Source organism: Agelaius tricolor, unplaced genomic scaffold, assembly GCF_023055355.1.
Source record: "Agelaius tricolor isolate 1412-34295 unplaced genomic scaffold, bAgeTri1.0.p SCAF_1, whole genome shotgun sequence".
NCBI classification, from domain to species: Eukaryota; Metazoa; Chordata; class Aves; order Passeriformes; family Icteridae; genus Agelaius; species Agelaius tricolor.
The window spans coordinates 4,440,791-4,468,651 of NW_027269261.1; the positions used below are offsets into that span (position 1 = coordinate 4,440,791).

The 27,861-nt window shown below is 45.4% G+C and overlaps 1 protein-coding gene across 9 annotated transcripts in view; it reads right to left on the bottom strand.

Annotated features, from left to right (window-relative positions):
- SPTBN1 (spectrin beta, non-erythrocytic 1) overlaps nucleotides 1–27,861 on the bottom strand; it is a 116,118-nt gene that overhangs the window by 2,351 nt on the left and 85,906 nt on the right. For 7 of the 9 annotated variants that reach the window (XM_071450319.1, XM_071450234.1, XM_071450567.1 and 4 more), the window contains 17 exons: nucleotides 23,469–23,559; nucleotides 19,595–19,741; nucleotides 17,991–18,254; nucleotides 17,445–17,669; nucleotides 17,211–17,300; nucleotides 16,691–16,969; nucleotides 15,467–15,597; nucleotides 13,989–14,193; nucleotides 13,507–13,881; nucleotides 11,554–11,798; nucleotides 11,073–11,211; nucleotides 10,082–10,166; nucleotides 9,368–9,564; nucleotides 8,259–8,365; nucleotides 7,670–7,733; nucleotides 2,470–2,708; nucleotides 1,063–1,236 (listed from right to left, as the gene is read on the bottom strand). In XM_071450319.1, the coding sequence (XP_071306420.1) occupies nucleotides 1,063–1,236; nucleotides 2,470–2,708; nucleotides 7,670–7,733; nucleotides 8,259–8,365; nucleotides 9,368–9,564; nucleotides 10,082–10,166; nucleotides 11,073–11,211; nucleotides 11,554–11,798; nucleotides 13,507–13,881; nucleotides 13,989–14,193; nucleotides 15,467–15,597; nucleotides 16,691–16,969; nucleotides 17,211–17,300; nucleotides 17,445–17,669; nucleotides 17,991–18,254; nucleotides 19,595–19,741; nucleotides 23,469–23,559 (3,057 nt within the window). Of the gene's footprint in view, nucleotides 1–1,062; nucleotides 1,237–2,469; nucleotides 2,709–6,979; nucleotides 7,734–8,258; nucleotides 8,366–9,367; nucleotides 9,565–10,081; nucleotides 10,167–11,072; nucleotides 11,212–11,549; nucleotides 11,799–13,506; nucleotides 13,882–13,988; nucleotides 14,194–15,466; nucleotides 15,598–16,690; nucleotides 16,970–17,210; nucleotides 17,301–17,444; nucleotides 17,670–17,990; nucleotides 18,255–19,594; nucleotides 19,742–23,468; nucleotides 23,560–27,861 lie in introns of those variants that run through there. The other 2 variants (XM_071450709.1, XM_071450766.1) reach the window with 2 other exon arrangements.

Genomic DNA, 27,861 nt, shown 5'->3' on the forward strand with positions numbered 1-27,861 from the left:
CAGGCAGCAAGAACTCTGCTGCAGGTTTCCCCATCTTTCCCAACAAAAGTTATGCATTTTAACAACTCCTTATGAAATGAAATTAAGGATTAAATAGTAAAATAACAGTGCTCGAGTAAAGGAAATATCTACATGCAAGTAACCAAGGGGCCTGATGCAGGTGACGGAGCACTGGGAAAAAAGGGCAGTTGGTTTTTCTGCCTAACTTTGGATTTGGAACAGCATATACTTCCATTAGCAATTCAGAGAGGTTTAAAATAGTCTAAAGGATGAATCACATAGCTGCAGGCCTGTCTTCAAGAAAGGTACATTTCCCTAAATATTTGCTATATATTTCCACATATATTTTCTATAAAGCAAATTTTCCCTAGATAGGGATTCTCTGATCTTTATAGGATTTCTGTACCAATATAAAATTACACCCCCACCACCCCTGCTCTGCCAAAAAACCCCAAAACACCTGTGATGGAATACATGACCCAATTAGTTCATAAAGTAAGTCTTCTTTGACAGGATTACCTCACAGCTGTGTAACAATAAAAATTTTTTAACTGTTGGCACTAGAAGATTGTTCAGCAAACCAAGGAGTTTCCCAAGGAAAAGCCTTTTTTTGAACTTTTGAGCAACAGGTCTTTCACATTATTTGAGTGAAATGGTCTGTAACTATATGTTCCAGACCTGAATATGTGAGATGTCTTCAGTAGTCTCCTAAATTCATACTGAAAAAATTAAACAAGAGACTTGATTTGGAAAAGAGCAGAACCACGATCACTGCTCTCTACCAGTTCCAGAGGGAGCAGCTGAAAAACCCAACACTGTGAAATGCAGGCCCCCATCTGCAGGCACACACATCTGGTCTTGTCCCAAATGAAAGTGCTCTGAGTACTGCAGCACTGTCCTGCGCTTGCTCGCTCTGATGAACAGACACAGCTCAGGGATAGAGAGAGCTTGCTCAGAAAAGCTGGGGCTGCAGTTACCATTCATGGTCAGCTCCTGCCTGGGTTTCCCAGTGAACACACCCACCATGGCTTCCCCAAGGGCAGGGCACTGCCCCAGGTTTACCTGAGCTTGAACACATGCTTCTTCTTTTTGTAATCGACCGCGACTTCGCAGACTGCGTCCTTCAAGCTGACGGGGATCTCGTTGTGGTAAGGGATGCCAGAAGCAGCAGCTTTTGAGTCCTTGTAGAAGCCCATCTCTTGGTTGTTTATGACACAGTACACGTTATGCCATGACCTTTGAGACATGGGAAACAACAAGAGCAGTTATAAATCCAATGCTCTCACCTGCAGAACTGGAGAAACCAAACGTCATTACTTCTGTAAGTTAATGGAGATTGGTTGTGTGAGGATGTGAATACAGCCTATGCTGTCCCATGAACTGCAGACAGGGAATTCTTTCATGGAAACACAGCTTCAAGACAAAAGCCAAAGGGAGCCAAGATTCCCAGAGCTCCCTGTGACAGCACATCAGCCTGTCCTCACAGTGGGAGAACTGTTTGGCAGACTGGGTACTTTGCATTCTTGAGACAGAAAATGATTGACCTTTTAATGGCAGTGCTCTGTTGTAGAAGGAATTCTCACTGTGCTGCAAAATGATGAATGGAATGGAACAGGCTGTGTGTGAAATCCTTGATTGACACAAATACTCTGAGTGGCATCATCCACCTCATTCTCTAATAGAACTGTGAAAATTAACAATTACTGGAAATAGGAATACCCAGACACTGGTACTGGTGGCTGTCACTGCCTCAAAGGTGTTGTCTGGTGTGAACAGCTCCAGTGGCACAAAAATCCTGGTACTCCTGTACTCACTTGAGACCTCAGCTCTGCCAAGTGTTTTGGCTCCTACCAAATCCCACAGATGTTGCTGCAGCTCAGCACTTGCTGTGAACATTTCTCTTGTCAGCCAAGTCATAAATCTGGTTTCAAAAGATCTCTCAGACCACAAAGTACCCCAGTCAGCTTTTTCAGCACAGACAAATCTCAAAGTTCTGCCTGTTTGAGACCTGCAGGACATTCCTTGGGAGTGGAACTGACTATGGTGCACCAATCGTCCTCTGTTCAAGCTGAACAGATTACAGAGTAGGTGGAAAGTGGTAATGTGCAAATAGAAAATGTCAGAAGAATATGAACATTTCTAGACTTACACCTACGTGGTTTTCTTTTCTTGTGGTAACGTACAACTTGAGAGATCTGGAATCAAATCCCACTACTGCCACAAATCCATCATGTGGAGTGGGAAAGTCGTGGTATCTCTCTGCCTCAGTTTTCCACCTGACAAATGTGGCCAACGCTGCCTTTTGTACCAAATATCTTCTGACTGCAGTTCCCCACGTGCAGCGTTCAGCCCTACAGCAACAGGAGCCTGGGAGGTCTCTGGGAGCTGAGAGGAGGCTGGAGATGGCTGTGTGCCATCTTGGGCAGAGCCCTGGGCTGCCCTGCCTGTGTTCCACATGGGGCACTGTACCTGCTGGAGGCTTTCTTGCTGTGTGTCTCCCACTCGTGCTTGCGGTGTAAGAAGCCCTCCATCTGGGCCGAGGGGATCTCCTGCGTTTTGGCCGGGAGGGTTGCAGCAGTCTGGGCCTGAACGCCGCTCTTGGCTTTGCGGTCTGACGTCGGGGAAGGAATGGGACTGGACTCTTTGGAACTCGTCCTCTGTTCTGCAGCTCCATTGACCATTTCATTGGTTTCTGCAGTTTCTGCCACCTAGGAACAGTGGAGAACACATTCAGCCAGAAGCCCCCAGCACTGAGGCATTCTGCAGTTAATCTGTCTCCCTGCACAACGTGGCTGTGTATAAACTTTGCCTGGACAATGACACAGGCCAGTAAGTTCTTTCTCGCACTCCATGGAGACACAGGAGGCCAAGGAAATTAGAAGGTAGGAATGGATTAGTACCCATTTTATAGGTGGAGAGACGGGAAAATAAAAGCAGCTGAACATCAGTGTGAATTTTACTGTGCTTTGCTCTGCTGGTCAATTCTTTTATATATTGTTATTCCTAGAATGAGAGCATTTAATTCTGTTGCTAAGTACTCAAATGTTTGGAACAGTAACAATCACACTTTCTGCAAACCTAGAGGAACGGTAGAAGTTATACACATCAGCCACCTTAAGTACATTTATGGCATTACTGGGGCATTAAAGGTCCATAAAAGGTATTAACTATGAGTCAGCAGAGAAAGATGTCACAATCGCCCAGGAGCATTTACAAAAATGTGTGCAATTGATTTGTTTCTGTAAAAGCTCCTTTCCCGCTTTCCCCGTTCCCCTAGTGACACAACAAAATCAAAACATGCAGAAATTAGAAAGATTACACCATGCATCTCCACCATCCCAGTTAGGATATTGGATCGTAAAGACAAGGGGAATGAGGTCACGTGTCAATTGATCGAGGTCTGGTTCAGACTGGCGTTATTAGGTGGATTGGATTTTGGTTAAAGGAACTGAAAACCACCACAGTCACACAGCATCACACAGCTATTTACCCCCAAACAAAGACAGAACCAAGGCCTTGCCCATCACTTGCTTTGTTGGTCGCGTTGCCTGGCGCACTGGGATCGATAGCCTAGAGAGCAGCCGTGTTTCCAGCAGCTCTCACTGGTCAAGCTGGCGACGTCTTCAGGAGCCATTCATCCAAAAATCATTTAAATTGGAATCCTAATGGCTATAAGCTTTTGAAATGCAGCTTGGTCCCAGTTTTTTTTTTGTTTTCTTGTACCATTACTTTGACGTGTAGAGCCGTTGGTAGCAGCTCAGGAGTTACACAACCAGTGTGTAGTATTATTATTAGCAAGTTACTAAAGCTCAGTGCTGCTGATGCTCTAGTAGATTACAAACATTCTGGACTGGTTTTATGCAGACAAGCAGGTTTTTGTGAATGGCACAATAATTAGACATTCCTACTTCTGCACATGGCCTGGACAAATCAAAAGCAGCCAAATTATTATGCAACAAATGCAGTTTTGCCACCGTTTGCTAGAACTTCTTACACCTGCCCAGTATCCATTGTTGTGCCTCACACCTTGTACCTCACCATTGGCCTATAAAGATCTGAGTGTCAGCTTGCTCTGACCATGGGAAGGATTGGTTAACTGCCTTTAGCAACCTAAACCTCCAGAGTACAGACACTACTACACCCTTAAACAGGGAGAGAATCACAGCTCACATTGCACTTCAGTCAGATCTGGTTTACCCTGTCCCTAAAGACACACAGCCTTACACTACCCCTTCACAATTAGGATCAATCTAAGCCATCAACCCTCACCACTTGTACCCAAATCTCAAAGTATAACAAAAATGTTGCATTAAAGCGGGGGAGAGGGTAAATAGATGAGGCTGAAGTTTATCCAAACACTGCCAGAACACAGGTAGTGGAATGAACAACCCTTGAGTAACCATTCATCACCGGTGTCAACCACCCATGGCCAACAGAGCCCTTCAAGAACAAGGAGAGCCATTTGCACACCTTTCTGTCTAGTGACAGCTCCTGAACCTCAAACTGCTTTGCTGCTGGCTGGAGCCCTGTCTGAGGGACCTGACACCTTTTACCAGCACTCAGGAATCACACAGCCCACAGGAACTCGTCTCCACCACTTAAATAAACTCCCCAGAAGTACCTGCCCCTGCACTGACACAGAAAGCAGTGCATTTGCTGGAGCAGTACCAGCCAGTTGTGAAAACAGGACTGCTTTGGGGGTACCTAGATCCCCTAATCTGAGGTTAACCAGACCAGTTTCAAACCAGCAGCCACTGCACAGCTGCTCAGCATATTTTATGGGAAATAATATGGAATTCAGTGCTGCAACCCTGTGACTTTGAGAAATAACTGCCAACTTTAATTACATCATCAGACCTGTACCTTCTACGTCAAATTCTACCAGTTGTAAAAGGGCTATGAAAAGCTTTTCTGATGCTCTTTCAGGTTTTATTTCCTTTCACGTGTTATCTACAATTAACAGAAAACAAGCAAAATAAATCATGAACAGCTCTGCAAAGGATGTGTCATGAAAACGGAGAAAAAACAGGAGCTGAACACACTTCAATGGAAACATGCGTGGGGCATGCGGAGACAATGCCACGGAGGACAAACAGCAACAGCAAACTCCTGTTACAACACAACAGGTCTCTGTACATGATACAGTTCTCTCAGTGGGGCCTGAGGGGTTAGTTGGAAGTGCTTTAGTGGCTACAGGCTATTCTGGAACTCTTTAAAGCAGGACTGGGACATGCAACAAGACAGGTGGTGACAATGACACAGGTGCCCCTTTGGATTTCGCAGTGCTTGAAGCAACATCTGCTCAGTTCATGGACTCAAGGCTCTGCCCCACAGCTGAAGAACCAGATGATTTGCCTGCTTCAGATGCAAAGAGATGCCAACCTCTAGGCTGCTCTGTCAAAAGGACCTTCCTAATGCCTTTAGCCAGACCCACAGGCTACAACAAATAGGTGAAATCCTACTCTTCTAGTGCCTGAAATGATGACCTTAATCAATAACTTACTTTTTCTTCATCATCATAAAAGTGGAATTTTTTATATAAGTGTACTAATACAAATCAAAAAAATCTATCTCTTAAAATTCCTTCTACAGACTACTTTTTCACCAAAATACATGTGAAGGCTCTGCAGATGGTGGAGTCTGAAGCTACAGCTATCCTGCCCTGGGAACTGACACACTTGGGAGGCACAGGGCAGCCACCAGAGCATCCCCATAAATTCATATGGAATTTTTAAAAGCATTAAGAAGCTATATGTTGTTATCCTGACAAAAGAAAAAAAAAAACAAACAAAACATGCATCATGAAGTGGAAAGACAAAAGTACAGTTACTGAAGCACATCCTTTCAATCACCGCTCTCAGTTCACAAGCTCAGCCCACACAGAACAATCCAGCTGCACTGCTCAGCCAGTTGTCAGAAACCAACATTCTGACCAACAGCAGCACATCTTGTGCCTCACTGACACAGTTCTGTACACCCAAGGTACTGCAACACAGGACTTGACAAACTGAGCTCAGAAGTTCTCATGGAAGACCGAAGTGCAGATGACAAAGATGACCATGGAAATGTATCATGTAGCATGGCAATAAAATAAAATTTCAAAAGAAGCAAACAGGTGATGTATAAGGTTGTGCTAACCAACAAGATGATTATCTGGGATGTGCTTGAAGATCACCTCACATTCCCTGCCACAACTGTAGAGAATTTATAAACATTAGAATGTACAACAGCTCACTTCAGGGCTGAATGCTAAAGAAGAACCAAAAGGTTTTATTTCCAGAAAGAGAAAGGTGGAACTGCTGTGTACTGGGGAGCATTGGCAGAGTCTGTGTGCAGACTCAGACCTAACTAGGATGGGCTTCTTAAAGCCAAGCCTGTGCTGAAAGGCATTTCCTGCCAGAGCCCTGGGCTGGGACTCGTGTTTGCTCTGCAGCACTGTAAGAGCCCTGATATCCACAGATCCCAGCCTGCCAGGAGCCTTTCCTGCACTGAATGTGACCCCAGAGAGCCAGGCTCAGCAGCAAAGAGAACTGTCCTTTCACTCAAAGCATTAACTGAAACAAGGAGGCTCTGCAGGAAGGGGGTGGGGAGGGGAGCCAGATCCAGCTCCTGTGTTGCTTTAACTCCAGGGACATTTACTGGCATTGTCATGGCTGCACGTGAGGATTCTTGGCATGCATCCTGACTCCACTGGGACACCCCTGTCAAGAAGGAGTAAGTAAGGCATGGAGCATTCAGCCTGCACCTATGTAAAATAAAGAGCTGGCATCTTAGACAGTGTATTTTATTTAGTCTGTAAAGGAAGCATCGCATCCTCTCCCCAAGGGGTTACAGCCTACTCTCATTTACACCCCTGCCTCTCTGGTGCCCAGAAATAAAATTGCTGTAGTGCCATCTGGACAGGACTGAGGCCAAATGGGGCCCCAACACAGCAAGATCACAACTCTGCACGAGGACTAAACTCCCAGATAAATCTAGATACTGGTTTTGAATGGTTTATTTCACGTTTATTTGTCTCTGCAGTCAATGAGTCCATTCTGCATGGAATGTTATACAAACTAACCTTAAGGCTTTTATTTGTCCACAGTCACACTCCCCCCCCTCCCAGCCCTTCCTGCCCAGCTCACTCATGTGGATTATCTTTGGCCTGGTACATAACTCTTGCTAATGCAGCTGATTTAATAAAGTTGCCGTGCTGAGACCTGTTAGTATAACTCGATGCGTCATACCTGTCAGGTCCTAGTGCTCTTCTTCATTAGGATGTAATCTCATTACATCTCAATTACTCATATAAAGGAGGCTTTCGCTGGAAAATCTTAATGCTATTAGCGACATGAAAAACTCACAGTAAATAACATGAAATAAATGTGTCACCTTAAAGCAACTGAGTGTCAGTGGGGAGATTCAAATAAACAAAGATTAAAGTGAAGCAAATATATGTCCAAGGGGCTGCTAATTAAATAAAAGTCAACTGATGGGAAGGAAGAGAAAAGCAGCAGGGAAATCTGAAGCCAAAAGATTAAACCAGTACCAGTAAACCATACTGAAAAAAGGTTTCTGTTGCTGCAAGTGATTCTGTGGCTCACAGTCCAGACCACGAGCGGTCATTGGCTGTCCGTCTGCTAATAAAGTTTTTGTAGTTTTGGTAGGTTTGGGAGCGGTAACTAACCCGTGGAGATTCCTGGTCTGAGGGCAAACCGTTTTGGGAAACTTGTTCTCCTTTTGTCCCATCCCTGTTGGAGAGAGGAAAAAGAAAAGAAATTGTATAAGGTTCTTGGAAGTCACCTTGTTCAACAAAATGAGATTTTCTTACAGAATATTAATTTAAGAAATCCAAGTATGTTCCTAAAATCCTCAGGCCCAACTGAATAAATCCAGTGTGAAGTGAGATTTAACCAGACTTTACTGACAGTTACCTTACAAATAAACCTCCTCCTATCACATAAGCAATTTAATAAATGGCTTAAAATCTGTAAATGATGCTCATCAAAGAAAAAAGCCAAGTTGGTTCAGAAACTGCAATTCATGCCCCAGAGGACAAAAGCAGCATTCCCACTTTTGGGCCAGGGATGCCTCAGCAGTGACAACTGGAAAATGGGAACTTGGCACAGAATTCAGGGGTTTGGGAGAGGTCCTGTCCTCATAAACCACCAAGCCTTCTAACAAGGGTCATGTTACAAACCCATACAAGCTCCTCTCCTTTTCCAGCACATTTTCAGCCCAAGGGTTCCCCAAGGGAAGTGCAGAGTCCAGCTCACCATTGCTGCTGGGAGTCTCCATCCTCTGCAACCTTGGGCTCCGGAGTGGGCGGCTGCCTCTTCCTCTCCTCCTCCTCTTGCTGCCGACGCACTTCCAGCAGCTCCAGCTGGGAGAGCAAATATTTTTTATTTAAAAACACTGCTCATTTTCTGTGGGGTGTTCTAGAAACTAGCAACAACTCTGTATGTTTTTCTGGAACATTACTGAAATTAAAGTGAATGGGAATAAAATTGGAAGGCATCAGGCTTTAAAAGTATTCATAGCACTGAATTTGTCAGGGAGGACATCAGCATCAGACCCTCTGACAGCAGCTCTCCAGTGGCCATGTATATTTTCCAACTCATTCTATTAGAACAAAACTCAGACAAACAAGAAAACAGCCCAAGTTATTAAAATATCCAAAAGTGACATCTTCTTGTCTGCTTGCCAAACACAGAAATAAAATGTTTCCTGTCTGAATCCCGGAAATTACCCATGTCCATAGAACCAGCCTGATTTGTGAAGATGCTGAGAAACTCCAGTTCCTTTTATCTGCAGCTGTGACACTCAGTGTGTGTGAAAACCCAGGCCACTTCAACTGTAGTGTCTAAAGCCAAATTGTTCTCCAAATATGGTAAAATGCTCTCCAAGCATTAATGACTGACACTGCAGTTGTGTTCAAATTGGAGTTTGGGGTTTCTTTTTCTCATTGTGTCTTCCTAGAGGACAATACAGCTTTGCACTGGAGCAGTCACAACACAACAAAAATCACTGTCACTGTCCCCTTCCCACCACTGTCATCTTTAACCAAATATAACTGGCCAACCATACAGCAGAGGGCTGGAGCAAATTGTTTAGCTCTGAAATTTCCTTCTGGGTCATCACTCCCAGGCCTGAGACAGCTCCTGCTGACTCTTAAGGTCATTTATCATTTAAGCTTTTTCCTTGGAGGTTGTTGAGTTCCAATTAATCAAAGAGGGTTTTTTAGAATGGCTGGAGATATGAAACTTCAGGCTCTGTGTGGCTGGCTGAGGTCAACCAACAACCAACCAAGCAATGGAGACCAAGCTGGTGATGCTGGGAGCTGTTCCAAAGCACCAGGAATGGCCAGGGAGGTTCAGACACTCACCGTGGTCAGTCTCTCCAGCGCTGCAAACCTCTCGTCCCAGGTAGCCGCGGATTTCTCAAACGCTTCGTGCCGCTTGATCAACTTCTCCACCTCGTCCACGCTCTGCCCTATCTCACGGCTGGACAGGTAGGGCTCCTGTCCCAGCAGCCAGGCCTCAGCCACACTTGCATCTCTGGAGAACTGGTGCACCTCCAAAACTGAGCAGAGAGGGCACAGGAGTCAGTGCCATTAATGTCACAAAGAGGAGCATCGTGGCAGCTTTGGGATTTATCTAAACCCAGCTCAGAGTACAAAGTGTGTGCACTTGGCTAGTGCGTGTTCAGTGAAACTGGTCTCTGAAAAGACAGACATTTCTCCTATTGGCTTTGCTTTAGGAAAAATGCAAGTTTCATTTTTCAAGTTTAGTGTGGATTTTTGTTCTAATCTAGTGTAACCTACTAATTTCAGCATAGAAATTGGAATGTGACACCTGCAAATACAGTAGAGCTACTGCACCGAGCTCCAAATTTGATCATATAGAGCAAGACTTCTTGGTTTCAAATTCATTATTTAACAACAAGCAGGTGTGAACCTTGCAGCTATTCCAGCACAAACACACTTCCAAGCACTGTAACAGAAAAGTGAGGAGCTGCAGGTTTTTTTCAGTGCTCAGAAAGGCACAATGAAGAAAGTTAGATAAGGCCCAGTCCAAAAGAAATCCAAGGGTGTCCTTACTCAGTCTCAGCCACTCCCATCTGTCTTCCCATTTGTCAATCATTTCTTTTCTCTTTTCTGTCAGCTGCAGGAGCTTTTCCTTGATCTGGATGGAGAGCAGAGAGCAGGGCTGTTACACAAGCACCAGGCAGCAGTTCCCCCCAACCCTGCACTGACAGACACTGCACAAATTCCTCAGGAAGTGACTTCACCGTGCAAACAACAGCTGTTTTTCTCTTCCAAGTATAAATAAATGTGACATTTCCATTAAAATATCACATTTGCATAAGCATTTAGTGGCTCTTAAAAGCTACAGCACACAGAGTATTTGATAAAAGGGTGTAATGGGCAAACAAATGTAAATAGTGCAATCAGGCACTGAATCTTCTGCCCTTTTCCAGTGAATAATGCAAAATAATAATAATAATGCTGTTCAGGACTGTTGCAGAAGCTCTCCCCTTCCTGAGAGGGAAGTGCCTCACAATGTTTGATTACCTACCCTTCCCCAAAGGGAGGCAGGAGAAGCAAGGGCTGAGCCTCTATCCTGTGGCCTAGACACCTCAGAAAATAAATCAAGGCTTTCAGCAGTTGGATATGGTTCTCTTAATATTCCTTGAATTTAGTCCCTACACAGCAAACATTTTCCTGCTCATTCCCCTATCAGGCCTCTCCACAGCATCCCATTTTCCCTGCAGAAAGTTCAGGCTGTGTCACAGCTGCCTCTGCCCTTGCTCAAGGAAGACACCTTTCCATCCCAGAGCCATTCTCTGCAGAATGGAATGCAGCAACTTCTTTGCATTTTCTGGGCTGAAAATGCCATTTTAAATCTCAATGTCACCTCTGTTACCCACCATGAATTGCCAGAGTGAAGTTGTACCCTGATTTCCCAAAGGCACATAAGTGCATTGTCCCTAAGGTGACACTTCTTACTCCTCTGTGGGTGACACAGGGCAGGTTTCTCCCTTGTAAGGAAGCCCCAGGAGCCCATGGCTGTTTGCAGGGAGCACGGTACCTCCTCCGATGCATAGTGTTTCCTGGCCAGCAGAGACTTGCCAAGCTCAATGCACGTAGTGAAGCTGTCATTTCGGGCATCGATTTCTGCTTTGATCCCCTGGTGATTGTTCATGAGCAGTTCCACAGATGAAACATCCCTAAAATGAGCAGAAACACAGATTTCAGATTCAACAGCTGCTACATTTCCAAACTGACCCACAACTCCATATGGAAAAAATTGATTCCTAGATTGTCTTTGTAGTTCAGGAAGCCTTTCCCAAGGAACAGCACCATTCTGGCCTGAATCAGAGATCAAATAACCCCGGTGTGAGACCAAATCTCTCTGGGTACAATTTTCCATGGCAATTATTCCAGCAGCCACCCACCCACATGAGCAAACTGCTGCAGCAGCAGGCTCTGAAAGCCACTCTCAGTGATACAGAGGTTCCTCAGGTGACCTGCAGCCTTATCTTTGGATGGAGAAGGATGCTTTGCCTCACCTTGGCTTTTCTTGGGCTTCTATCTGCCGGATAACGTCTTCCATCCAGAGCATGAGGTCCCGAACCATGCTGAAGAAGCGGAATTTGTCTCCTGTGTCCACCAGCCTCACCCTTCGGCCCTCACAGGCATCCAGCAGTGCCTTCCATGCCTCCAGGACCTCGTTTTCCCTCTTCTGGATGTCATCAGCCTTGTCCCCGGCGTAGGCAGCCTGGAGGCGCGCTGCATCCTCCTGCAGCTGTCGCACCTGCAGCAGGGTGGGAGAGACAAAGCCATGGTGGGTTTGTGACTCCTGAGTCACGGCTACAGGGACACTTATCTGCTAATTCATCACCTGAGGGGCTTTCTAAAGTCACTGCAAATGGATTTGGTCTGCTCACACTAGAAAGGTCTGTGCTGTTAGTGAGCCAGTATTATCCCTCAGAGATCACTGTAGGGCCAAGGGACCCCCAAAATAGCAAAGCCACTGCCTGAACTCACTGTGAGACACAGTGCCAAAAGCAAGTGTCTGTTACATGTCAGGGCAAATGGGGACCATTTTCATCATCTAATTCCCTTCCTCTCATACAAGGGACAAAAACACCTGGGAACTCGGTGTCCTAACCACTACTGAAGCTGACAGAGGTTATTTTTCAAAAACGTAGATAATGACTTCAAAGAGAAGAAAATGTGGAAATGTTAAGAACCTTCCACTATTAGAAGTCTTTTCCTTTCAAACACTGTCTTGGGATTGCAAATGGTAATTCCTGACTGTTGTCCATATTTTGCAAGCCAGAAAACATTCCACTAGCTTTTTTCTAATAATTAATTTTTTTTAACATCAAATCAACAGCCTTCTACCTACAGGCACAGAGACCATGACTCTCTCAAAACGATCCACCTTGGTGCTCTGGCTGTTTCACCCAGAAATTATCCTAAGTGCCTTCCCCACAGCTCTGTGCTGTGATTACATATTCCTTCACTTAGGTCTTGATTATAATTACCTTTTTGAGAGACTGGGATTGATGTTTTGTGAATGTCTCCCATTTTCTGTATAAAATCTACAGCTTCTGAAAGTAAAACACCTGCAAAATCAAATGCTTGCTCTATCTCCTTTGTTTTAGTGTAAATTGCAACATAAAAGAGAATTGGCTGGAAGCTGGGCCATTAAAGCTCTTTCCTGACCTACCGGGATAAATACAGTCAGTTGTAATTCCTCCATTCCTTAAGCAACTTGTTCCCTTCACAAATTCTCCTTGTGGCAGCTGAATGTTGTATTTTGATTTAGAATCCCCCCCTGTGCTGTATGAGCAGCTGCCACCTTCACATTGGCACACCTTAGCTTCAAAAGATTCAGAATTGGACCAGGTTTGGATGCTTTTAAAAATCTTAGCCAGAACTATAGATTTGAAATCTCTTTTGCTCTCAGGACACACCAAAAAAGGCCATATTTAATTCAGAATGCCCAGGTTGATAACCAAGACAGAAAGCCTCTGTGTAAATCTTTGCCTCTCAGAAAGGAAAAATAAACAGTGTCTGGCACAAAGGGTTTGATTGGGGCTTTTTGGCATTTTTTAAAACAAAAGAACCTAAACTAACCAACCAAAATAAAACCAAACCTCAAAAAGCCAACCAGGCTTATATATTCCTTCCTATTTTGTACTTTAAATCAATACAGAAGCTCTCTGCCTTTTTCATTTCTTCTTCAACCAAGGATAGGAAACAGAATAACATCCAACAACTGCCAACATGTTCAGAAGCCCGTGTACTTACAGATTGCTACTTTAGATATCAACTGAATGCAATGACAGAGCAGCAACCAGACAGATAAGGAAAGGATGCAGGTGAGGTTATTCCCACAGCACTACATGTGGGAAGCAGCTGGCAGCGCTCTGTCTGCCAGCCACAGAGGGGCCAAGGGCAGCAGCAAACTCTGCAGCTCAGGTTCCCACACCCACAGTTCACCTGCCACACACCTGGGTGCCCAGGGCCTGGATATCGTGCTCAAACGTTGTGTGCATTCTCTGTAGTGTTTCCACTGTGTTTTGGTCTCTACCAAGCTCCTCGGGCAGTTTCTTATGTTTGTCTTGGATACGTCCTAAGATCTCCTTGGCATCGTGGTAAAATTTGTGCAGTTCGTAAGAGGCCGCGAGGATTTGTGTTCTCGTGTCGATGAGCTCCAGGAGATCCGCCCAGGCCTCGTTGAGTCCGTCCTTCCACTCGGCGATGGTGGCGGCGTCCGAGTGGCCGGAGTTGATGAGTTCGTCGGCCATGTGGTTGACGGTGTCCACCCGCTCCTGCCCGATGTTCCCGGTGTCCCGGGCGAACTCCCGGAACCGCTCCTGCAGCATCTGCAAGGCACAGAAAGAGCCTCATGCAGCGCTGTGGCTACAGGGAGAGCTGAGAGAGCCAAGCCACCCACTGTGAGTGGCACCAGAGAGGCCCTCCAAGGACTCACCGTGACGTGCTCGTAGTCCTGGCCCAGCTCGTGGGACCCTGCCACCACCTCCCTCTCAGCAATCCACTGCTCCAGGTCATCCACCTCGCGGTTGAGCTGGAACAGCCGGTGCCTCTCGTCCAGCTTGCCCCTCCTCTCCTCAGCCAGGTCCTTCAGGCCCGCGTAGAGCTTGTCCACCTTGGACTGGCGCATGCTGATGCGCTCGCTGGAAAAGCAAACAGCACTGAGTCTGCATTGCCCTTGCAAGCAAAACCCAGTGGGGAAAACTGCAAGGAATAAAAGTCCCTCGGGGTATTTAATCCACAGAATGCACGTCTGCTGCAGGCAGGAATTTGACTTGGATGTGCTGGACCAATCCTCTGCTAGCAGAGGTGACAGCAATAGCTGGGAAGCTTGTCTGTCCTGCACTGAAAAACCCTGGCTTTAGAGAGGGGAGCTGGAATCCCGCTCTCCATCACACCAGCGTCTTCTCCCAAAGCTACAGGCAGGATCTGAGCTGCTGAGGCAGGGAGCAGTTCCTTCTCAGTTAAACTCTGCTTCAGAGTTCAGCAGCACTCATGGGTTTCTCACCCCTTAAAGCTCAGCATTTGCACAAGGGATGAATATTTCTACTTGCTGTATCTTTTGCCTCTATTTTGTCTGAGCCATACAGTGCTGTCAAAGTGCCTTCCATCTGCCTTGTGAAGCTGATGATGTTATTCCAGTACTCAGGCAGCTCAGCCAGGAAATCTGCTGTCATCAGAAGCAATCATGACCACAAGAGAGTGCTTTAGAGTTAAATAACAACCTTCCACCAGAGGCAGAGTGTGTCTGGCCTAGGCCAGTGCCACCTTCCAGCCTGTGCAGGCTGAACAGTTAAATACATCAGCCTCAGTGTGGAATCAGCTTTGGAGCTGAAGCCACTGGAGAATTCTATCTGCTGAGCTGCAGCTCTTACAGCAAAATGGTTCTTAAGCTTCCTGAGTTCTCCCTCAGGGAAAGCAATTTATGGAAAGTGAGATAAATTTACCAAAAGTAAGATGTTAATGTGCCCATGTATAAAGCATCTGATTCCAGGCTCTGATTCTGCTGGAATCTCAAAGAGAAGAGGCAGATCTTGGGGAGCTCTGCAGAAGGATTAATGACAGTGACCTTCTCGGCTGGACATTAAAGTTGGTTGGAAGAGCAGATCTGGACCTTGGACCTTGCTCTGCCTCAGTGATGTTCAGATGCTGCCAAGACCTGACACTGCAGCCTGCACAGGGGACAGGTATTCCAGGTGTCCAGAACCACCAGAAATCAGCAGCTGCACATACTGACCCTGTCTCTGGCCAAATCAGGGTGGTCCAACTGACACCTTGAATTGAGTGAGGCTAAACTCCCTCTGTATGTGCCTCTGAGCTACTTACTCTCTGTGGTCGTCTTTGTGTGTCAGAACCAGCCAAAGGGACTGAATTCCTAAAAGAGCTCATGATCCAGTTAAAAATGGCAGTTAATACCTTTCTGGATGATTATCTGCCACCAAAGTTCTGCTGGTCTTTGAAAGCTGGTGCACAGTTTCAGCATAATCTTCTACAGCTTGTTCCAAAATCTGGTGTTTCTTCAGCATGGACACTGCACTCTGTTCATCCTGTAAGGGTGACAGAAAATGACAAGAAGAATTATAAGGAGCTGCTCCCAGGTACAGCTTGAAGACAAGTCCTCCTGCCAATGGTATAGTACAATTGATGTCACAGCAAATAGTACCCCCAGAAAGCAAAATAATGAGTGAGAGAGATAATGCATCAATCCCTCTGGGGTGCAGAACAAAATTACATCAACTGGGCACTGAGTGTGTTGAGTTTCCTCTTCTATAAAGCTTTTTATGTGTTTCCACAACACTGGTGCAGGGATCAGAAACATGGAACAGATTAAGACACACCACTTGTCAGGCATCTCAACAGCAGCATGGGGCAAAGAAAAGAAATCCTACACAGTCCTTGCCAATGGGTTCTCCATCAAAGTGTCTGGAGAAGTTCCAATTGAAACTTTTTATGCACTGTTATAGCTAAGAATATCAGCCTCCCACTCTCAGTGTTAACTGATACTGTCAATAAATCTTTACAATACAATATTTTGCATAGTGAGCTATTTGCAATAGATAAAAAGAAAACAAGCCATTTTTAATGGGAGACTGAACACCTGTGGAATGGGTTCTCCTGATACAAAGCTGAGCTTTATTTTACCAGGGCAGGAAACATGGTGCATTTATGTTGATAACAAACAAGCTCCAGCGCTAAGACCTCCTTGGAAAACAGGAGTTTACGTTCTCTTTGGTATGGTGCAAAGCTGGGAGTCAAAGCTGATGGTCACTGGGAGTCAAGGTGGTGACAGTGGTGGCTGACTGACCACCAGGTCCTGTTTCACAGCCGGTGCATTGTGCTGTCACTCAAAACTAACAGAAAACTGGACCTAACTGGACCACATTGGCAGTCCTGGCCTTGTAGTGAAGGCAGGCACTGCCCTCTGCAGTGTGAGGATGCTTCCCTGGCTCCATACAGCACAGCCTATCCTGCACACAATCAAAGATGTCAGAACAGGCAGAAGCCACGATCACTTGAGGCTTCACCAGGAAGTTACATTTGTTTATGTCACCGTTCCATAGCACCACACCAAATTATGTCACCTGCCTCTCTTCAGCAAAGCAATTAAGGCCAAAGTAGTGTCACTGTGGAGCTGCTCACCTTGGCTTTCTCTTCTGACATCATGTAGAGCTCCTGCTCACTCATCCAGGCCTCAGCCTCAGCTGCATCAAAGTAATACTGCTGAGCCCTGTGAGACTCCTCCAGGCGCTTGTGGCGCTTCTCCGTCTCCTCGATGAGGAGGTTCCACAGCTGCTTCAAGTCTGCAAGTCTCTGCTGGATGACTTCAGCATTGGGGCTGCTCTCCGTGATGATGTTCTGACTCCTCTCAAAAATGTCATCGATACGAGGCTGGTGGCCCTGGATTTCTTTCTGAAGGGTCTACATGGGAGAAAATTGACTGATGAGACAATGCAAAAATGAAAAGAAAATTCAAGCCAGGGGTCTTAACTCCAGAGGGGCAGCAAAACTCCCACCATCAGCTCATGTGGGCAACTTGGGGCTGTGCCAACCCCTGTGGTCATGCCACAGCGCCCATTGTTTTACCCCAAACATTTCCTTCCAAAATTAGTCAGCACTAAGGAGAAATAGCAGGTATGGAGATGTAACAGCACCTACTTACCTGATTTTTCTTTATTAGTAGCTGCACAGTCTGGAGGTTGTGTCCATGATCAGTAGATGTAGCTATGGGCATCCTCTCTCCGACCCACAACTGAAAGAGAGAGTACACAGGATTTCAAACAACCCCAGATATACTTGGGACAGCAGAGAGAGGCTGGAACACACAATCTGCAGAAAGCAGCCGTATTCCAACATTTTCCTCCTGGCTGGGGAACAGGATTTCTTTGATACTCACAATTTCATCTTCCACATCCCGGTTGAACTGGTGGATCTCTTTGGAGGCCAGCAGGTTGGCCTTCCTCTCATTCAAAGGCTCCAGCAGCTCCAAGAATTTCTTTTCTACAGTAAGGCGTTTGCCATCGACTTCATCTGTGCTCTTGCCCTCTTGGCTCAAAGCCCTTGCCTGGCTTTGCAGCTCCTCTATCTCCTTCTTACGGACATCCATTTGATTCTCCAGCATCTAAACAGAAACATGGCAAAAGGGTCCTGAAAACCAGGATGAAAGCTGTTCATACAACTAGGGCATATCAACAGCTTCGTCAGAAGGGAGAACAGATGCTGGTCAGTGAGGCTTTACCATGTTAATAACTATTGTCCGTAACTATAACTATTGTTAATAACCATTTGTTGCTGGATTAATTTCTTTTTCTTCTTAAAGATACATGAAAGAATAGGAAGAAAGAAAAGCAGTTCTTTATTTTCTAAACTGAAAGCCTGCCCTGCCCCTTCCTTTAAGTGCAGGTATCTGCTGCCTGCCTGCTGCACCCAATGCTCTGTTTACCTGCTGCTTCTTCAACAGGATGTTGACACTGGTGAGATCTTTTCCGTAGTCATCCGACTGGATTTGGCTCTCCAAACCATTCAGCCACTTATCCAGGTCTGCACAGCTCTGGGTAAAAAGCTCTGCCTTGTTTGCATCGAAGAGACGCTGAGCCTTGGTCTGGGTGGTGGATTCAAGCTCGTCCCACATTTGGTGGAGACCTGTCAGCTTCTCCTTCACCACGGCCTCAGTCTCTGGTTTCTCTGCAATGAGCTGCATTCCCTCCTGCAAAGCAAAGAGCAACCAAATGGTACCTCCTTGGGAGCACTCACAGCCCGTTAGGGCAATTATCCTGATTAATAAGCACTCAGGATTTCTCATCTGCTGGCAGCATCAACCACTCATTTTCTATCTCCAATTATCCAGTGACTCCTTCCAGAATATCAGCTCCCAGGTCCCTCTGCTGCCTGGAAGAGGGATTTTTAGCAATGGGAAGGTCAAGCAATGCCTCCTTTCTCTTCTCCATTGCACATGTTCCCCAAAGGGAGCTCCTGGGGCCATGGCTCAGGCAGGATGGAGCAGGGAGCCAGAGCTGCACACACTGCATTTTCTGAGGCCCCAGCTCCTGGGGGCCACATCACCAGAGAACCATGAACACACAGCATAGTGCTGGGAGAGTTTGGGAAATATTGTCTTTATTCTAATTATCCCTATCTATCTGTTCAGCTGGGTGCAGATGGGAATGCTGCCCCCAACCCAGCACATTCCATGTGAATGTTAATGCAGGGACTGTCACAACTCTGTACACAACCCTGGTCCTTTGCTGCAATCTGATTTTTCAGAGGCAAAGGAGAAGGATGTATTAGCATCACTAAAAAGGAACTTCCAGTACCAAGAGCAGCCTTCTAATTACACCATTAAAGGGTATTGCTATTTGTAGATCACAGAAAAGCCTCTAATGGGATATGGAGTGCCAAAGTGGGAGAGGAAATGAGCAATTAAGCTAACTTACACCGAACAGAAACCCACTGTCAGAGCTAAAGAGGAGACTCCTCAGTGCTCCAGAGCTGCACAGGAGAAATGGGGGGGAGAAGTACAGCTCATCACAGCATATTAAGGCTTCAAATAACTTGATACAGAGCTGTGAATCTTAATTAATCACAAAACTGGATGTTCTTTACCTCATGCCCTAATTTTGCATGGGGAAAGGCAGCTTGGCTATAGTTCTGAATGAATGGAAGCCAGCTTAGCAGCACAGAAGAATAAACTCGGTTATTCTCTATATTCTGTTATTTCCCGGGAAGTGCTTCTACTTCATTGGCTCAAATCCCAACACTTGCCCCACTTATCCTTTGGGTATGAAATTTAGGCTCTGCCTTCCTTCTGGCAGATAGGAAAACTAGACAAAACTAAACTGGCACCTTAGCCAATGTCTGAGTGAATGTCTTGGATAAAAGACTTTTAACATCAATGAAGAATAAAATGGGTTGGATGGAGACACAATGCACCAGAAATCTCAGCTGTAGGGTGATTTAAGGACCAGTTCTGCAAAGGAACAGATCTCATCTCTGTGCACAACCACCCTGGACAAAGATAAGGGCATTTTTTGGATGTACTTTACCTACCTTTTCAATCTTCTCCAGCCACTCTTTGTTGGATGCAAGCTCTGCCATGAATGCCTGATGCTTCAGCCACTTGCTGTGCAGGTTCCTTGCCTCATCATAGGACATATCCTGGGCTGTGAGCATCTTTTCATTGATCCAGAGGGAGAGCTGGGAAGGAAAACACATGGGGGTGTGAGGAAACATTCCTGGTGTGAAATACTGCAAAATGCCTCCAGATCAAGGATAAAGAGATGCCTCTACAGAAGAGTTGTGTGAATTCAGAGACTGCTGTTACTCAGGGATTTACTCAGGGTTCAGCCAAGGACCTGCCTCTTTAACAATTCAATTCTAACATCCATCTCCAATACATAAATAACCCTTGATTCAAGCAGATAGGAATCACCTCTGTGATAAACAGAATCAAACACACAGGTTCAATAGCAAGAGAAACAGGGACATGTGTACTACTTATTGGTCAGATGGTTTTGTGGAGGTTCTTACAGATGGTTTTGTACCATTAATTCACAGCACATTTGTACCTTTTCCCCTCAATCTTTTCACTGTATAGGTTTACATAAGTAATTTGTTTATTTATCCAATCTCCAGGAGTGTTTTGGTACTGGAGACTTTCCTTTTCCCATTATATAAAATCCAAGATTGTTTTCTGTCTGATTTTCAGCAAGTACAAAGGCACTGGGGACAATTTCCATATCACCACTAGAGAAAACCAATACTTTAAGAGACAGTTGATTTGCCAAGTGCAAATGGAATGTGAAAATGATCCTAGCAGCCAACATTGCATTTCCTCCCAGGGTGAGTCTGACTGCCTCATCTATCCCTGAGGTGTGGATAAAAACCACATTCACAGGAATGTTTACAGAATTTGAAAAGGTCCATTTTCTGCATATTTAGAGCGGAAAATGTCAAAACAAATCTCAGCTTGGTTTCTAGAACAGCACTCGGGTGAGCAAGCAGCCCAAAAAGGAGAGGAACAGAGGCCTTTGATAAGTTCTCAGGACACAGGGCAAAAAATTCCATTTATCACTCATGAGCCTCTTTTCAACTGCCCCTTAAAACTTCAATTGTTCCTTAAATCTCCCCAAGAAGGGAAAACGTATCAGAGCAATCAGAGAAACTCCTCATTGGATCTTCCATTCAAGTCTAACCAGAAAATTGCTCATGTTAGTGAAGAGCTCTGTAGGTACAAGGTTGCATTAGAACAGGCTACTGTGCTGCTGAACAGTCAAAGTTTACATGGAGATTAAGATATAACCCAGAATTAGTGATTTTACTCTTGCCTTTCTGGGGAGGAGACAGCTGCTCTGCTCTGCAAATTGCACTGCTTGGCTTTCACTGTTTGCTTTTACTCAGCCACAGCATTAAGGCTTCTGGGGATTTAGAAGTGCTTCCCAAGGGGAGGCTGGATCATTCCTGTGACCAGCTGGAGGAAGGCAAGACAGGGACAGCATGTGGTTCACAGCCAGGGCCTGCTGGGATAAACCCCTCAGAGCACAGAAATGCAGATAAAATATTTAAGGACTCATTGCTAAAATCTGGGTTTTGAAACCACTACAGGCACTAAAAATCAGTACCTTGAGCGTAAAAGTAGATTTTCAGAAAATAATACAGTTCCCTAAATTGCCTCAAAAGCACAGTTGGAGTATTTATTTCTCCAGAAGTTGTTAAGGCCAGGAGAGGGTGAGGCTTCCTCCATCCTTTGCACCTATACACAAGACCCTGGTCCTGCTCTTGGCTGCCACTCTGCATTGCCAAGCCTGCAGGAAGGAAGGGAAATGCAGAGACAAATCCTTGTGAGCCTGGGGCAGCAGCAAGGCAAGGGGAAAGGCTGAGTGCTGCTGCACTTCCAGACTGTGCCAGGAGCCAAGCTGCCAGCCCATCCTGCAGGGAGGCTCACATGGCAAATCCTGCCAGCACACTCTGGGACAGAAACTTCAGAGTGCAGAGTCTGCCAAGAGCTTTCACCAGGGCCCTGGAGAAATGAGCCCAGACAGTGCTGGGGCTTCCAAGCACTCAGAGGGAAGGTCAGCTGTAAACTCTTCCCTTGAAGGTGAGCTGAGAAAGAGCAGGAAGTCAAAGAAAACTAAATGGCAACATTTATCACATCTCCTCCAGTCAGAATTTTCTGCTGTCACTGTTTCATTCACTTGGAAAGTTTATTTTACACATTCATGTTGATGAGTGCAAGAAACAGCTGGAAAAGCAGCACCCCAGGACTAACCTGTGACAGTGTTTCTGACTCCTCACTACAACAAGATCTGCTGTTTTCCCCCACCTGTGACCCCAGAGGGTGGGTAATCACTGCTGGTGTGCTGTAAGGAGCATCATCCCACTGCTCTGGAGTGCCACACTCCTCCCCAGCTCTGCAGGAAGAGTGAGGGGCAGGAGGCCACACTCTCAAACACCTCAGTGAGGGGTGACAGTGACAATGTGGCTGCCCTGGGAAGGGAGGGGCTGCAGAAAACACTCTGCCTTTCCTCAGGTTACAGACAGATGAGAAACTGTCCCTAAGGCAGCAGCAGGCCAAGGGATCATTGCTGGCTGAAATGGGGACTGGCTTAAAGCTGCTCCCTAACAATTCCCAGCTTCACAGGCAGTGCTAAGGAAAAAGCCAAGGGGGAGGTGTTGCCTTGGCTCCCTTCCACCCCACAGGACAGTGTTGCTTCACCTCAAACCCTCCAGCCCAAAGGAGGTGTCAGCAGGTCCCACACTGATGTAAATTTTAAGTTTTCTCAGGAAACAGCCCTTCAATTATCACCAAAGTTAATTCCTCTCAAAGAGAATTGGAGAAATCCCTGACATTTGGATAATTGTAAGTTTGTCTTTGAACTGTGCAGTCGAGACATCCTTGTTTTAGTGGCTGGAGAGAAACAAGGGAGAGGAAAAGCATTCAGGCAGCCAACACCAGAGCTTTTATGCTTTCCTTTTTCTTCCAGTGATATAGGGGGAATAACCAGATCCTAGGGAACACACCCACACTGCCACTGAGGCCAGGAGAGCCCTGAGAGCCAGGGGATCTTTGAACCAGAGCTGTCACAGAGGAAGGAAGAAGCTGCTGCTAATAACAGCAGATTTTTTGCTAATCTGTCATGTTTTAACTACCAAGGAAGAAGCAATTGAAGGCAAGCTCATGGACAGCTTATGCAATGCTGGAAAACATTGAATCCAGGCAACCAAGCAGCAAATATCACTTCCCCAGTTTCTGATCAAAACCTCAGAGGCAAAGCTCTTTATTATCTGCCAGTACTCCATGAAATAACCTGAAAATTACTTGATTAATTCCTTGTGCTAGGAACAAGAGTATTCTAAACTTTAAAATGTTGTCTTCAGTTTAAACAGTCCATGTAAGTGATTAGAAAATCTGGAAATAATTTCTTTTTTCAAATGTTATAATACTTAACAGTTTTAAACACATGTAAACTATCAGGTAAATCACACATAAATGACACAGCTTAATCTTGCTCCTTTTTTATTCTTAACCTCCTATTCTTCTGACTAATGTTTGCTAGAAATCACTTGAAATCGCCTGCATCAGGCCACATCCATCTGTACAGCTGCAGACAAAACTCTTAGTAAGTACACTGCTAATCCCACTGCATTCCACATGTTTATAATTTCTATCACAGCAGAAAATCTTCACTGCTTTTGACAGTTTTCTATGTCTTTATAGCTTATACGACAAAAGAAAATCTGGTTCATGAGAAAAGAAAAAACAAACATTATTTTTTGCAGTGGTATGGTCAGAGGTTTTTTTATGTTTACTCCACACTAAATACTGCTGGATGACTGAGCATTCCAGCCCTCATAAAATATGGAGTGAGAATGCTCTTCTGCAGGATGCAGCTTTCAGCAATAAAAGTGAAAGGCCATGATTTACCTCTTGGCAATCCTGAAGAAACTTTTGGAGATCCCTGTTATCTTTCAGTCTCATCAAAAGTTCACTGGCTGCTTCACGGTTCTTCCTATGTCTGGTCAGAAAAAAAACAACAGAGAAAGGAAATGAAATAGGCATTTCATGAAAACTGTCACTGTTGGGTTCTGGAGCCTCTTTGGACTACAGGTGCTGGGAAGTTTGTGGTGTGTGTCCTTTGCTGCCTTTCAAAGGACATTTTGGAGTGTGTTATTTAATGGGCTCACTGAAGTTCCACATCTCCTTGTTTTTGTGACCTGTTAAATACACACAGAACATTCTGAAGTCAGCAGGGTTTCACAACATGCTATGGACAGAATTTGGCCCTCTCATTTTAAGCCCACAGGAGAGTTCAGGCTGTTTGCCAAAACACACAAGAAAACTGCAAATTGCACAGTAAGATGAAGTTGTGTGGCCCTTGCAGGGTGCACCTGCTGGAATGCTCTTGGTAAAACACCTTCAGCACCTCCTTGTCCTGCACAAAGCTGAGCTGGGCCACAGAACCTTCCCAAGGCTGTGTTTACCTATGTGCAGCATCCATGGGTGGTTCTGCACACAGAAGCTTTATGGAAGCACTTGGAACATATTTTTCAGAGTGTTTAAGAGCAGCCAGAAGAGAAGGAAAGGTTAATCCAGAAGCCCTAATTTGATTCACCCCTGTTTGCCCCTTGAAGGATGAGTCATGCTGGCAGTCCCAAAGGTTGTGGTGGGTCCTTCAAATGGAATGGGGCTGATTCCCAAGGTACCTCTGGGCAAGTTTTTAAAAATGCTTAATTTGAAGTAGTTATCCCTGTCCTTCCATCCTTTCATTATTTATGAGGCAATTAACAAGGAAGAGACAGAGTAAAGAAGACAATTTTTATTTACTGCTCATTGTGCTAGGCTTATTCCTATTGCACTGTGCAGGGGTTTAAAGTGAAATATTGCTGCCATTTGTAATAAGATAAATATGGATTGAGAGTTGGAAATTATTTTAAAGGGTGGCAATTTATAAGATGAGCTCAGCACATGCTGGCAAAAGCTAAATAAATCCATGTTAGTGGAGATCTCCAGAGACTCATGATACTCCAGAAGACCATAAATCACATGTTGATGACAACTGGATTATGACACCACTTTTCCTGATCTGCAGTAAGTTACCACAGCAAGCTCTCTGGCACCAATTTAGTAACTTCAGAAACACAAGGAATACTTGGAGACACATTTTTCTATAAAAGCAAAAGGTCTGTAGGCAGAGGAATAGGAGAAAACCCTTTAGAGGACTACAATTTGCTCCTCTTTGGCCTCAACAGCTGCCTTGAATCAACCAGGCAAGCAGCATCTCTATAGGTGCAGTCAAGAAAATGATTTATGGATTGCATGGCAAGGAAGACACGTGGAACCATCAAAGCAACAGCCTGGAGTCCAAGCCCAGGTGAGGCTGAAGTTTTGACAGAGGAACACAAAGGAAAAGACACAAACTGTGCCTTAGGAAAAACCTCTCTAATGAGGCAAACATCCCTGGGTTTGACTCCACTCTTTCTTGGCTGGCTTTTATATGCCTGGGCAAACACACTGCATTACTCAGGTTGTTAAAATGAAGCAAAGAACTGCTGGGGTGATTTTATCAGGCTGATTTCAGAGATTTAAGGTTAGATTACATTACAGACTCACGTATTCTGGAGAGGACACGAGTTGGGAAGTTTAAAGGAGAACTTTCATGGTGCTTGAATAGATTTAAGTACAGAAGTTCTTATGTTGAAAAAATCAAAATTTTAAAAAACTAATAAAAATATCTCACATGGAGTGTTGGAAATACTGACTAGAAGGACTTTGCAGGAAACCATGCAGGGACATCAAACAGATGATGCCATAGCATAACAAATATGATCTTTGGTGCTTAGAGCTATGTAACTGTACAAGGGTGTTTTGTTCAAGGTGACCTGGAGTGAGCATTTTGAGGATGGGCACTGCTGGAACAGACAGGAATTCCTGTGTTTTCATCACTGACTTTTTAATGGGAATAAAGGATTTTAAGAAGTTATTTAGTCTGTTCTGCTCCAGACTAGCTTTACCTAAATATCAGTAACTCCTTGTTCAGATATCCCTAAATTCTTTTAAAGAATTCACACTTAAGGTTGTCAATGACAGATTCTTACTAATTTTCTAGAACAGCTTGTGGAAGAATAGTTTGCTCTGCAGACTCCAGTTATTAAGAATGGCTTTGAGTTCTGTATCACACATAGGAATTACACTATAAGTGTAAGATCTGTTCAGCACAAGGAGGTGTCTGACACAAATTAATCCAGAATTTGCCCGGTGTCCCCAGGTTGACTCCCAGAGGCCCCTGAGAATGCTGACAGTGCTGAAAACTGACAAAACCACTTGTGGTTTAACTGTAAGCCTGTGGGTTTCAAAGCCTGTGCAGAAATAATAAATCTTACACATGGTGTGAATGCAGCTGCCTGCTAGGAATCCTGAGATATATGAAAGGCAGTTTTAGCTTCTTTCATTGCTCCAGCAAACAAGGCACTCTCCCTTCTGAATGGGCAAGAACAAAACTTACTTCTGTTCTCTGTTGAGCAGAAAGTTGCACAAATACAGAAGTTGATGTAAAACAGGCTCAGACCACAACTTGTGCCACTGTCCTTAGGCTAAATCTCCCTTGCAGAATCAGAGGCCATGAGCAGGCACATGGAGAGGGGCAGTTCCCCAACACTCTTCCGAGAGAAAATGGAGGAGAAAATGCTTCAGAGCAGCAGAAGTCACCCAAGCAGGGACAGCTGCACAGGGAGAACAGCTTCTTTCCCAGCTGGAAAAGCTAGTTGGTGACAGCTTGATGCAAACCCATCTTCTTCTTCCCTTACCCTTACTCCATGTCCTTATGCTCATTCATTCTTGCTTGTGAACTGCACTAAAAAGTTGTGCTCTGTGTTCCTTTCCTATTGCACTTTCCTTCCTCTTGTGCCATCCCTATTGAGACGGGAACCATCCCAGGGCAGGGCCAATGGGGTCTCCTCAGGAACAGCTCAAAAGCACCACTGCAAAACCCACTCTGAACAATACCAGAAACTACAAAGAGCTCCCTATGGGAAGTACGGAGCCACTGCACATATTTGTGCTTGTTTGTTTTGGTCCTTTGTCAGACATCCAGGTGGAGCTCAGCTGGGAGAGCCACTTTTTATGCAAGCAAAGAGGCTTCCTTTGCTACCCCTCCCAGTGCAGGCAGCCCCAGGGCTTTGTTCTGGAGGCTTATCAGCCCCCCAGAGCCGGGGAGCAGCCACACGGATTTCCTGGACAGCAGCTCCGGATGGTTTTTGCAGCGCTCGGCATAAATAGCTCTGGAATTGAGGAAATGCTCAGTTCCAGCAGGAGCTCCAGCACACGTCCCCCAGGCAGCACAGCAGGGACAAGGGGGCACAGAGGAGCAGCTGCACTGGGGTGACAGCCACCAGGACATGGGCTGAAGCTGTGTCTCACTCCAGCCACTTCAGACTGCAAGATGCAGCTGCCCATTTGCTATGATATCCTTGGATGCTTTCCTTTCATTCCAAAAGCTGCAGAAAGAGGACACCTGACCAGAAGGCTGGGATCAAGCTCTCCTGCTTTCCTAAGTGGATGGGAAAACTTAGAGTAGAGGGCCCTTAGAGAGGGTAAATAAGGAAAATCACTGTCCTAGTTGCCCCCTTGATTGTTTTCATATAATCTCCTCTTCCTGGCCTTTGCAGATTCTCTCTGGGATCTAGAGCTAAGCTGGTGAGAGAGACAGAATGTGGGGTAGCCTGGGGGTTCAGCTGTCAGAGGCCCTCAGCAAACTCTGGGAACAGCAAGAGCTGCCTTTCCTGAAGCCATGAAGCATGGCTGAAGTGGGTGCACACACAGTGGGACATCTCTGCCCAAACAGGAAAGGTACAACATTTTCTGAACTACTTCAGTTCAGTTTCTCCTTGGAGATGAAGGTACCAGGAGAACCTGAGCTTACCAGCTGTGGGGAGATGGAAGTCTGATGGGAAGGTCATCAGTGACATTTCACAGCTCACTGCTGTGCTCTGACACTCACAGTGCCTTGAAAGACTCCACTGTTATCCAAACCAAAAGCAGAAAGAACAACAGCCATCAAAACTGAACATTTGGGTTTCAAAGAAAAAGAAACTTTTAATGTTCTACAGCATCCATGCCACAGCCAGAGAGAGAAAGCAAAGCACTTGTTCTGGGATGAAAGACACACTTGTACCAGTGCTTCCTAATCTGATCCCAGAAGGGCCAGACAAGCTGGAAGAGGTGATCAAAGTCGAGTGGGTGGGGTGCATGTAATGCCAATTACACCCTTGAAGAGCCACATTCCTTCTCCAGAGGAAAGACAGGAATAAGTTATTGTAAT